The sequence below is a fragment of the Lycorma delicatula genome, chromosome 4 (genome assembly GCF_047948215.1).
Source record: "Lycorma delicatula isolate Av1 chromosome 4, ASM4794821v1, whole genome shotgun sequence".
Taxonomy (NCBI): domain Eukaryota; kingdom Metazoa; phylum Arthropoda; class Insecta; order Hemiptera; family Fulgoridae; genus Lycorma; species Lycorma delicatula.
In genome coordinates this window covers 98,805,132-98,818,674 of record NC_134458.1, presented here as the reverse complement: position 1 = coordinate 98,818,674, position 13,543 = coordinate 98,805,132, and the positions used below count along the sequence as shown (strand labels likewise).

Here is a 13,543-nt window from a genome sequence, read left to right as displayed (position 1 = left end):
AATCAAAAATTTTTTATTTGAAATTTGGAAATTTTGACCATTAAACCTTATTTTGGTTATCATTGTTGAGTCTAAAACGTTAAAATATTCATTAAGCGGACTGTAAATCCAAGGAGTGGTTCAACCGTCGGGTGGATAAATAAAATAAATGCGTGATTGCTCAAAATCTATTATAATAATACTACAAACACTTATTACATTTAACACATAAGTGCATATAAAAACATAATGTCTGAACGCCTATCGTTCGAGAGTAACGACTTGCCGCTACCACATCCCGCAGCCGAGTGTCTAGTACTAGCCAACCTAGCGGTCAAACCCAGAACCAGCAGGGCGCGAACCACTCCAGTAGAAACACGCTGAACAATCATTATAATCAATAAGCCCCATTTATTATAAAAATAAAACTTTTAGTGATTGAACTGCAAAAACTTTCTAAGAAGACAGAAAAGTTTTGTGATGAAAAAGCTGTGCAAGGTACAGTATGACTTGATTGATATATCCAGGAAAGTCATGCAATACTTTGCCAGCATTTTTACAGGGTGCTCAGCTCCATTAGACCTTTTTATGTTTTAATTTCTAAATTTCTAAAAAGTATAATAACATATTAAAAATTAAAAAATGTAATAAATCTAAAAATAAATAATAAAATATCCCCATTAAGTTGGTTCAAAGTCTTGTTTTAAATGATCTGCTTGTTTTTTTTTTTTGTAAATACATTACATCATCCACACTTTATTTTATAACTATCACAATTATTACTCATAACATTATTATTTATAATTTTAAAATATTTTATAATACAGTTGTTAGGTTTGTAATATGTCATACTAAAATCTTTTTATTATATATTTTTCTTTATACACAGTATGTCTGCAAAGTTCCTGTACTAAATTAAATAAAAATAGATTTAAAGATAAACGAATTTACTCACATCAGCCCAATACACAAAACCCTTCTCTAGTTACACACTCATTGAGCGCCAGTAGGGCCTGTCAAACACTCTGGAGAAATTACTTTATGGGATCGCCTTTAACTACTAGGTGCAAGCCCTTTGAATGGCCGGAATGTTGTCGAAAAAGCAGCCTTTCATCTTCAACCAGAGTTTCGGGAACAGAAAATAGTCTACTGGAGCCAAATCGGGTGAACAGAGTGGGTGGGATAAGACAGTGATTTGATTTGTGGCATAATGATATGTTAAAACTGTTACCATGTGTGCCAGGGCATTGTCGTGCAAGAGTACAACTACCTGGATCCCGGTACTCGGACTGGATTTGACAAATACAACACACCAGGCGTTTCATTACTTCTAAATAGAATTTAGAATTTACGATGGGACAAATTCATAATGAACAGGCTCTTTGAGTCGAAGTATGCAATCATCATTGTTTTCACTCTTGATTTTTGCTGCCTGACTCAACCAAGCAGCAGATTGACACTTTGCTTGTGGATCATACATGAAGCCCTGGCTTTCACCCCCAGATACAAATGTTTGCAAAAAATTTGGTACACTATCAGAAGTTTCAACCATGTCTTGAGCACAAGAAAGACACACCTGTTTTTGTTCTACATTCAAGAAATGTGGAACAAAACGAGAGCACACCTTTTGGCAGTTAATTTTTTCTGTTAGAATTGTATGTACCACATCTTTACTGATGTTTAGCTCTTCTGCTATGACCCAAAGGGTAAGATGAGGTTGTTCAAGCAAGAGTGAGCGCACTTTTGTAACATCTTCATTGTGAACAGCTGTTGACAGCCTCCCACTTCCTTTTTCATCATCCAACAACTCTCTACCATCTTTAAACCGCTTCCACCACGTGTATGTTGTAGTACGAAATGCGGTTTCATCACCGAATGCTTACTGTATCATACAATAAGTTTCAATGAAAGATTTTTGAAGTTGAACACAAATTTTATCACGAATCTCTGTTCCATGTCACGAGCTCGCACAAGGTCACGTGAAAACAACATTTGTGACTGAATATAACTCAAGACTGGAGTGACGAAATATGATGAAATTTTGTGCACACACTCATCAGACATCGTACTTCATAGTTCCTTGGTTGTCCAAGAGATGACGCTACTTGTATCAACTGCAAAAATTTAGTTCAGGAACTTTTCAGATCTACTGTGTAAGTTTTCTGTTGCTGTAACATAATATTTATATTTTAAATAACTTTTATTTTTTACTTTACTTGCAGTGTTTGTTAATTTTGTAACTTTTTAAAACAAAATTCCATTTTAAAAATAGAAAATCTATTTGACTCACATATACTGTGGCACAATATATATTACAAACTGAAATACTTGCAAAATAAGAAAAATTAAATCCAAACTAGTTTTAATTCCATACCAATCCAACCTGCTGGCTAGTAGTAGTTTCACATGCCATACCACTATATCTCTTAGCTCGTCTATCATTTTGGTTTTTCTCAGGTTTAACAGCTTGCCTTGATGGAATACCATGAGGTTTATAATCCTGAGCTTCCTTCCCATGATCACCACTACCATTAGTTGCAGCTGCAGCACCAGCATATTTTGTTTCTCTGGGCATATTCTGTAATCAGTTTGTTTCTACCTTTATTACAATGGCCTGAGTACTTATTTCTATTACTGTTATCAAAGTTATTTTTAACATATATCACATGTTGGAAGCAAAAAATTAAATACATATATATTCTATACATTAATTTAGTAAAATCAATTCTTCAGTTGTCCATATTTTCCTCTGTACTAATTAATTCAAAAGCAAGAACAAAATTCAGCAATCCACCACAGTACAGAACCAAATAAAAGCTCTTACCTTATTTTTTTAATTTTTATTAGTCTCCCTTATGTATCAATAGCACTTTCAAGGAACTCCTCATCAGTTGATTAAAATTTCAAAATTACTTATTAAAATATCAAGCTATTACAAAAATAAAATATGTGTAGTCGAATAATTAAAATCTTTTAAACGTGTTTGTGGCTAGCCACTAAATATAGCACTGTCAGACAGTGCTGCATTTAGTAGAATAATAAAAATGAGAAAATAAGGTAAGAGCTCTTATTTGGTTCTGTATTGTGGTGGATTGGTGAATTTTGTTGTTATTTTATACATTACATATTTTTAATCTTTTTCCCATATATATATACATATATAAAGGTTATACCCATAAAGTATATATATATATATATATATCCGTAACTTACATTTGTCCCTAGCGTGGAGATGTGTGGGGATAGAGTTGCCATCTTGGGGTCAAAACATTTCTACACTCAGTACGCATCAAGCTGTCATGGCGTGTGGCCTGTGATTTTTCTACTTTGTTCATTGTGAATTATTGAAATGTGCGCTTCAATAGAAAATCCCATGATTTCGCCTAATCGCTGATTGCACCTCAAAATGTGAGGTGCATTCAGTGATTAGGCTTTTACTGGCAAAAAACCTCAAACCAATTGAAATCCATCAGCAACTTTGTGAGGTGTATGGAGATAGAATAACGAGTTAAAGTGGAATGAGGCAGTGGTTATTCAGTTTAAAAATAGCTGCACCGATGTTCATGATGAGGACCACAGTGGTCGGTCTAGCCTTGTGACTGATGAACTGGCGATGCAAATCAACTATAAAATTTGTGAAAATCGCCACATTACAATTATGGAACTGTCAATTCATTTCCCCATTTTTGTTTCTTTTTCCTGTTTGGCCTTCAGGAAATACCATTCAAGTATCAAAACAGATTTATTGATATTAGATATTAAACAATATTTATGGCACAGGAGAAGAAATATATGAGTGTAAATGAACTGTAGTCTTGTAGTCTCAGTTCAACCAATCCTGAGATGTATGGATAATTGAAACCCAACCACCAAAGAACACCGGTATCCACAATCTAGAATTCAAATCCATATAAAAGTAACTGCCTTTACTAGGAGTTGACCGCAGGAACTCTCGACCAAATCAGCTGATTTGGGAAGAGCGTTCACCACTAGACCAACCTGGTGGGTTCGCTTCATTTCGCCCAAATTTCACAAAGTTTACTGCATGAAGCTGTATTGGGGAAGCTTGGTTATCAAAAGTTTTATGCAAGATGGGTAACAAAAATCTAAGGCGGCAGATTTCTACAGAGAAGGAATTGAAAAGCTTGTGCATTGTTATAAGAGCCTCAATTTAAATGAGTTACAAGAAAAACTCTGTAACTCCATTGGTCCACTGTTAAGCAATCTCCTTACAGTCCCAATTTATCACCAAGTAATATCATTTGTTTGGAGCACTAAAGGAAGCATTAGCGAATGTTTTATTTCCAATGACGAAGAGACAAATGAAAGCTTTAAACTAAAATTTACCAAAGTTGGTTTACATAATTATACATTGTCAAGTTCATGATCACAATAATTACAGTTTTTACACAAAATTAAACTTTTTAATAATCTATTTTTGCTCATCTTCACACTTACTTATACCCAATAGTAGTTCACTCTTATATGAGTGAATCTGAATCTAAATTGTTTATGCATAAGTTACATTACAATCAAATTTACTATCAATAAAAAGTTATTTACAAATTCATAAAAATTAAGAAAATTTCATGAAAAAGAAAACAGAATTCTTACCGTCTCATTCCCAAACATTGATATATTTATAAATATATCAATAAACATCACTTTATTGATATTATGTTGATAAAAAATTTATTGATATTAGATATTAAACAATATTTATGGCACAGAAAATAAGATGAAAAAGAACAACTAACAGAATTTATAGAAATCATTGAAACCAACCGGTTAAAACCAAACAATTTTCAGTATACACCCTCCAACATCAAATTAGTAGTTGTTAATGTACAAGGGCTATTTTTTAAGTCAGGTCAGTTTTTTATTACAAACAAAACTAGTACAGATATTGTTAAAACCCTTTTTTTTATTTTACTTTTTACACTTAATGCTACTTTTCTGCATAATTACCTTGTTTGTTTAAACATTTATCACAGAATTTTAGTGAATTGTTTATGCCCAAATCATAGAAATCAGCCACCTGTGAAGACAACTAGTCTTCAACTGCTGTTTTCAATTTTTCATCAGTGTCAAACCACTGACTGCAAAGAAACTCCTTCAGGTAACAGAACAGGTTGTAATCGCTTGGCGCAAAGTCCAGGCTGTACAGTGGGTGGTCCATTTTCTCCCATCCAAAAGATCTGATTAACCCTAGAGTTTGAACAGCAGAATGAGGTACAGCATTGTCATGCAGCAATAAAACTCTAGATGACAGTAGGCCACGTTTCTTATTCTGAATGGGAAACTGAAGCTTTATCAAGAACTCATAGTACACAGGTGAGTTTATTGTTGTCACTTTGGACATAAAATCAACTAACAGGACACCATGTCTACCCCAAAACACAGTGGCCATAATCTTGCATGTTGACATTGTCTGTTTGGCTTTCACTTTGACTGGAGATGCTGTGTGTCTCATCCCCATGTCTCATCCCCTGTGAAAATATGATCCAAAAGTTTATCACCTTCCTCACTGTATTGGGTTAAAAATGTTAAAGCACTAGCCATTCTCCTTTTTTGGTGTTCTTCAGAAAGTAGCCTGAAAAACCATTTCGAGCACAGTTTTTTGAACTGCAAGATTTCAGAAACGATTTTGTATAGCACTGACCTTGAAACTTGTGGAAACATCACTGATAAAGTTGAAATCATGAATCGCTGGTCTTCACAAAATTTACATAAGTCAAATTTACATAACAAGTCATCTGTGATTACAGGAGGTTGGCCCGATCACGTTCATCAAGGACATTGTCCTGCCCGTCCTTGAACAGTCTTACCCTTTAAGCACTTTAGTCACTCATTCAATTAGGCCTGTAAACCACACATACCTGGCATGAATGTCAGCTGCTGACACGTTCCTTGCAGTCAAAAACTGCATCACAGAGTTTATTTCACAATCGGTGGGCCAATCAATTAACTGAAGCATTTCAACTTCACAATATAAACCATACACAGTGATGTTACAACTGCAAATGGCATCTCCATTTGTACAAGACATGCTGGGAGCCGGGACGCATGTGCATTTCAACAGCTGCTCAAACTTACGTAGCTACAGCCAATCAGACCTTACTTAAAAAATAGCTCTCGTACATCAGATATTGCCTGTCAAGAGTAAATAAAACCCAAATAGTTTTGAATTTTTTTAATTCCAAATTTCACATCAAGCTCAGAACTTAATGTAAAAAATTCCATGCAAAAATAATAATAATCAAATAGATGTATGGTTATCAGACTAATATTCTCTTATTCTTGAAATTAATGAATTATCAAGAAGCTTAATGAAATTAAAATCAATTTATAAAATAAAAAACCTAACTGAGATAAACAAAAACTCTTAGTCCAGACAACCTATTCATCACATATTTAACACATATCCAGTATTACAAAAACATACTGGAAATCAAAATTAAATGTCAATCTCACACAAAAAAAGAACTTACCTGCCCATTGTAACTTTTAAGTGATTTCTCATGTTCAAAAACATCATATGGATAAAGTGTTCTCTCATAGTGGCTTTTTAATAATGAACCAGTATTTTTCCCAACACTAAACCCCCCCATCTGTTGAGCTATCTTAGTCCATTTCTTTTTTGCTGTAACTGCTTCAGAACCTCCTGAAAAATTAAATAAGCAATTATTATTTTAAAATAAGAAAAATCTAATCCCATTCCCTTGCCATTTTCTATAACATCAGAAATTTTTCCAAGAGTAGCATCTTGGAAATGAAGGGTGTAAAGTAAGGATAAAATTTCAAAAGCTGATAAGTAATCTTAATGCTATGATTTCATGGCCACATGTCACAATGCACAAAAATAGAAATATAAAAATCAGGCCTCAGGTTTGGTCTCACAATCAAACGTGCACAAGTAGCCAATCTGCAAACTTTGACAGCAGAAAGATTATAAGAAATACAACGATCACAAGTCAGAGCCACCATTTAACAATCTAACTACTAATAAGTATCAGAGTCAATTTATGCAATTTCTTACGCAGATAACTATTTTAATCCTATTCTTTATAACTTTTATGAACACTGATCTTAAAAGATAAATTACAATTACCGAGCAGCTGTTCAGATCAAATCACCATAGCTAATGTTCTTTATCACATTATTACGTTTAAAATCTTAAAAATGAGTACGTATTATTATTATCATTATGATTATGATTTTAAGTCATTTAAAATAATTTCAATCATTAAAATAAATTAATCGTATTGTTTTAATAAGTTTTAAGGTGTATACATACAGACTTTCATGATATCTTTATAATATAATCCATTCGCACATAAATAATCAATTTTTGAAATTATACTTTATCAATTAGCTATCACAATTTTTTTCATAAGTTACTAAAATTTGCTTAAGACAATAAATTTAGATTTTGCACTAACGTTTTTTTCAGATGAAAGAATTGCTGTTTTTAAGTGATAAGATAAATGAACCCTCAAAATGACTGAAATACTGCACTAATTTCCAAAGCTAACACCACGTGAAGGTGAGACTTAATTTCAACTCGGTCACAAACTGCACCAACTGACACTGTCAAGTTATCTTTTTAATATAACACCAGGCATTGATAGCTGCCCAATAATTCTTTGGAGGGCCTATGAAACATCCACATATTTCTTTGAGTAAAGTAATACAAACAAAACCAAAATAACACTTGTTCAAATCTATTGTCTGTAGTATAATGTTAATAAAGTTGAAACATTTTTATTTTTAAAAAATGTCTAAACCCTATTTAGCATCATTAATAAAAGCAGTTAATTTTTTTTAAATATGAATAATTTTATTTATTTTTTTTTTGTCATTATGATTCTGTTTTCTTTCCACCTGTTCGTTTGTTTTTTAATACCTAATGTAAAAAATATAAATGATTAAAAACAAGTAACTTAAATATTATTAATTAAAAAGTTATTATAATGTCATTATTAGTGAGATTAAAAATGAATGCGATAGATAATTAGAACAGTAACTATTGAAAATAACAATAAAAAGGTCAATAACTGATTAAACTTTACATTTAAAAAATAATAAATGTAAATGAAAAATTTTAATTATTCTAGTTATACAGTTGAAGCCACTTTTCTTTTGCAAACATTTCTTGTCTAATAAGCATTCTGTTACTAGTTAATAAATTCAGTAGTGTCGTTACGTAACCAGACCAAGATTGTTTTCATTTTGCTTTATTTACTGCACAAAAAAATGTATTAACATAGCAATTTTAAATAACTTCACTCAGTGTTATTTTCTCTGAATTGAGAAGGTATTTTCACAAAACTTAAAGGTATTCAAATAAAATTTATCATAAATATTTATATTTATTTCATTCACATAAATAAATGTGATTAATATAAATCACATTTATATTAATAGATGTGATTTATGTCACATTTATTATGTGATATCAACAATATATACAATTAACAACGTATGACTTCACTAAATATTAAAAAAAGTTTTTAATAATAATAATGTGAAGCAGTGTGTATTCTTAACAGTAAACGTTATTAATACAGTGGTTACAATACTTTGACAATTGATACATAGTTTAATTGGTTATTATGGACAAAATATTAGTCTGTTACACAATATTAAAATTAATTTAAAAAATTTTATGCAGTAAGATCTGGCTGTTTTTTAAGGTTCGCACCAATTCCCATTTTAATGATACAATACCAACACTGATACAAAGTTTCATTACCACTACTACTGATACTGATGCTATGGGAATATGATTTGAGTGGAAAGATGGACATGTCAATGTTTATCAACAGTGCACTCATTTCATATTGGTATATGCCCAGATGTGTTTAAAAGTATCTCTCACTGTAGTGGCTACTGAACTTATTTACGTATTTTATCTTATAATAAAACATGCACAATAAAATAATAAACATCTTCATCAGTACATTAGTTTAAAGGTATTAACGCTATCATGAAACAGTACTTTTGAAGAGAATGGGACACCAGGTTTAAGCTGAAAACTGCACAGCTGAATAACTCATATAACCACTGACTTAGCACCAATGAATAATATAAACATTTCTTATCAAATGACACCAACACAATGAATAAAAAATCAGCACCTAAAAAATAAATTAAAACAAAGCAGAAGCCACTTTCGATTTTACTTGTTCTCTTTCAAATAATTAATAAGAAATACATTAGTATTTAGCCGGTATGAAAAATAATTGAAAGTAAGCGATTAAGATTACCTTCTTCTTGAACTATCCTGTGTAAAGTATACAAATCTAATCCTCGATTTTCGACTTTAGGGATTTTTAATTTAGATCCCTGAAGTTCCCAGAATTTTGCCAGTAAATCAAGAAAATTTAATTTTATCCTCGTTTTTGCCTGTAAAAAAACGATACTACATTAAATGTTAAAGACTATTAACCAGTGACAAAAAAAAAAATACAACTAATCAATTTTTTTAAAAGAAAATTTGCCAAGAAACCTACCCAAATCAGAAAATATGGAAAGAATCTGAGCTTCCTGTAATCATAATCCAAAAAATATATCTTAACACCACACAGTTCCCAGTTGTGGCAGAAATTGGTTTGATTTTTTTTTTTTATAAGATAATGTTTTATCCTGTTACAATAATAATCTTCATGCTGTATTATACATTCAATTTTCAAACAGATGAATCAAAAGAGGGCCAACTGAGTAACCATTGTGAAGTCCAATACACCTCACCTCTTAAGATTTTTTTCATGTGAACAAAGACTATTTATAGGAGAGAATATCACAGCCACAGCAACTGTTATATCTGATATAAATGCAAGTGAGGACATCAGAAGAACTCAATTATTTTTTTTTTAGCTAAAGAGCTATAATGGAATCCACTGAAATCAACTGCAGACAAAAAATATTTTAAGGTATATTATGTACATTTCCAAATCATTTGCAAAAAATTAATTTTTCTTTTTTGAAATTGCATTTGAAATCCAAAAGGTCTTTTGCAAATACAAATACATGCTTCTGCATATGCAATTGAAATCTATAGAAAACAGTTTTTGTGGCTTTTTCCTGTAATACGAGATTATATCAGCATATTAGAATTACTTTAATATCAGGAAAATAAATCTACTTAATTAATTCAAGAAAAACTTTTATTAAAATATGTATTTAAAGTTAATTACATTCCCAAGCAGAGCAAGCTGGTTTAGGCTGTTTCTGTCCTTAAATAAGGTCAAAAGTATAAAGAATTGTATATAGAATGGATAAAAATATTATCATTAGATGAACAAGTTAAATCATGCATAGACAAGAAAATTATATCATTAATAAGTAATATGTATTTAAATAGATACAATCATATTTTAAAAAATTAAATTACTGTATTATATAGTTTTATCATTAGATAACTTGGAGATGTTATTCATCGTTAGGTGTCATGACTGAATGGCCAGGCACAGGACACTAACATTTATAAAACGGCAGCTTTTTTAAGCACCCATTCTAGGTTTTTCAAGGGAAGAGAGGAATAGGTTGGTTTCCCACTGACTTCATCAATGAACCATATATAATCCTATACATCAAAATATCAAATATGTACTTATACTTCACAAGACTCCAGTTAAAATTGATTGCGTCATTTCTTCTTGAAATTTTCATTTTTTTTTTGTCTTCAGTCATTTCACTTTCTTTCTTTTCCTGTTTAGCCTCAGGTAACTACCGTTTAGATAATACCTCAGAGGATGAATGAGGATGATATGTATGAGTGTGAATGAAGTGTAGTCTTGTACATTCTCAGTTCGACCATACCTGAGATGTGTGGTTAATTGAAACCCAACCACCAAAGAACACCGGTATCCAAGATCTAGTATTCAAGTCCGTGTAAAAATAGCTGGCTTTACTAGGACTTGAACGCTGGAACTCTCGACTTCCAAATCAGCTGATTTGGGAAGACGCGTTCACCGCTAGACCAACCCGGTGGGTTCAGTCATTTCACTGGTTTGATGCAGCTCTCCAAGATTCCCTATCTAGTACCAATCGTTTCATTTCGATATACTCCCTGCATCCTACATCAAAACAATTTGTTTTGCATATTCCAAACGATGCCTGCCTGCACAATTTTTCCCTTCTATCTGCCCCTCCAATATTAATGCAGCTGTTCCAGGATTCCTTAACATGTAGCCTATAAGTCTGTCTCAAATGCTTATATATCTTTTCAAATGCTTCTTTCTTCATCAATTTGCCGAAACATCTGTTTATTTGTCACTTTATCCACCCATCTGATTTTTAACATTCTCCTATAGCACCACATTTCAAAAGCTTCTAATCTTTTCTCGTCAGGTACTCCGATCGTCCAAGTTCACTTCCATATAAAGTGACACTCCAAACATATACTTTCAAAGATCTATTCCTGACATTTAAATTAATTTTTGATGTAAACAAATAATATTTCTGACTGAAAGCTCATTTCGTTTGTGCTATTTGGCATTTTATATCGCTCCTGCTTCATCCATCTTTAGTAATTCTACTTCCAAAATAACAAAATTCTTCTACCTCCATAAACTTTTCTCTTCCTACTCTCACATTCAGTGGTCCATCTCCATTATTTCTAATACATTTCATTACTTTAGTATTGTTCTTATTTATTTTTGTGCGGTAGTTCATCCATGTCGTTCATAGTTTCTTCTAAACTTTTTTTACTCTCAGCTAGAATTACTATATCATCAGCAAATCATAGCATTTTTATCTTTTCACTTTGTACTGTTATTCCGGATTTAAATTGTTCTTTTAACATCATTAACTGGTAGTTTTATGTAGAGATTGAAAAGTAACGGGGATAGGGAACATACTTGTCAGACTCCTTTTTTATTACGGCTTCTTTCTTATGTTCTTCAGTTATTACTGTTGCTGTTTGGTTCCTGTAAATGTTAGCAATTGTTCTTCTATCTCTGTATTTGAACCCTAATTTTTTTTAAATGCTGAACATTTTATTCCAGTCTATGTTATCGAATGCCTTTTCTACGTCTATAAATGCCAAGTATGTTGGTTTGTTTTTCTTTAATCTTCCTTCTACTATTAATCTGAGGCCTAAAATTGCTTCCCTTGTCTGTATACTTTTTCTGAAGCCAAATTGGTCTTCTCCTAACACTTCTTCCATTCTCCTCTCAATTTTTCTGTACAGAATTCTAGTTAAAATTTTTGATGCATGGCTAGTTAAGGTAATTGTTCTGTATTCTTCACATTTATCTACTCCTGCTTTCTTTGGTATCATGACTATTACACTCTTTTTAAGTCTTACGAAAATTTCCCTTTTTCATAAATATTACACACCAGTTTGTATAATCTATCAATTGTTTCCTCACCTGCACTGCACAGTAATTCTGCAGGTGTTCCGTCTATTACAGGAACCTTTCTCCCATTCAAATCTTTTAATGCTCTCTTAAATTCAGATCTCAGTATTGTTTTTCTCCTTTCATCCGTTTCGACTTCTTCTTCCTCTATAACACAATCTTCTAATTCATTTCCCCATATAATTCTTCAATATATTTCACCCACCTATCGACCTTTCCTTTTGTATTATAAATAGGTGTACCATATTTAACACATTATTAGATTTTAATTTATGTACCACAAAATCTCTTTAACTTCCCTGTATGCTCTGTTTATTTTACCAATATTTATTTCTCTTTACACTTCTGAACACTTTTCTTTAATCCACTCTCCTTTCACTAATTTGCACTTCCTGTTTATAGTATTTCTTAATTGTCGACAGCTCCCTTTACCTTCTTCATCACTAGCATTCTTATACTTTCATCCATCGGCTGTAATATATTCTTTGATATCCAAGGTTTTCTATCAGTTCTCTGTGTTCTGCCTATGTTTGCTTCTGCTGATTTAAGGTTTTCCTTTTTAACATTCTCCCATTCTTCTTCTATATTTTCTATCTTATCATTTTTACTCAGACCTCTTGCAATGTCCTCCTCAAAAATCTTCTTTACCTCCTCTTCCTCAATCTTCTCTAAATTCGACCAATTCATCTGACACCTTTTTTTCACGTTTTTAAACCGCAATTTACATTTCATTATCACTAAATTATGGTCGCTATCAATGTCTGCTCCAGGATACGCTTTGCAGTTGAGGAGTTGAATTCTAAATCTTTGTTTAATCATGATATAATCTATCTTATACCTTGCAGTATTACCTGACTTTTTCCATGTGTATATTCTTCTATTATGATTTTTAAACTGGGTGTTGGCAATCACTAAATTATACTTCGGGCAAAACTCAACAAAAATCGGTCCCCTCTTTCATTCCTTTTGCCCAGCCCATATTCACACATAATATTTCCTTCCTTACCTATTCCAATGCTTGCATTCCAATTTCCAACTGTTATTAAATTTTCATCCCCTTTTATGTGTTTAATTGCTTCATCAATTTCTTTGTATACACACTCTACCTCATCATCATCATGGGCACTTGTAGGCATATAGACGTTAACAATTATTTGCGACTTAGGTTTTCATTTCATCCTTATTATTCATGCCCCCTG

At 32.0% G+C, this 13,543-nt stretch overlaps 1 protein-coding gene across 2 annotated transcripts in view; it reads right to left on the bottom strand.

The window, feature by feature from the left end:
- LOC142323681 (lysine-specific demethylase 5A-like) overlaps positions 1-13,543 on the bottom strand; it is a 180,796-nt gene that overhangs the window by 151,174 nt on the left and 16,079 nt on the right. For both annotated transcript variants that reach the window (XM_075363776.1, XM_075363777.1), the window contains exons 3-5: positions 9,249-9,387; positions 6,471-6,643; positions 2,354-2,557 (exon numbers count right to left, since the gene is read on the bottom strand). In XM_075363776.1, the coding sequence (XP_075219891.1) occupies positions 2,354-2,557; positions 6,471-6,643; positions 9,249-9,387 (516 nt within the window). The remainder of the gene's footprint in view (positions 1-2,353; positions 2,558-6,470; positions 6,644-9,248; positions 9,388-13,543) is intronic.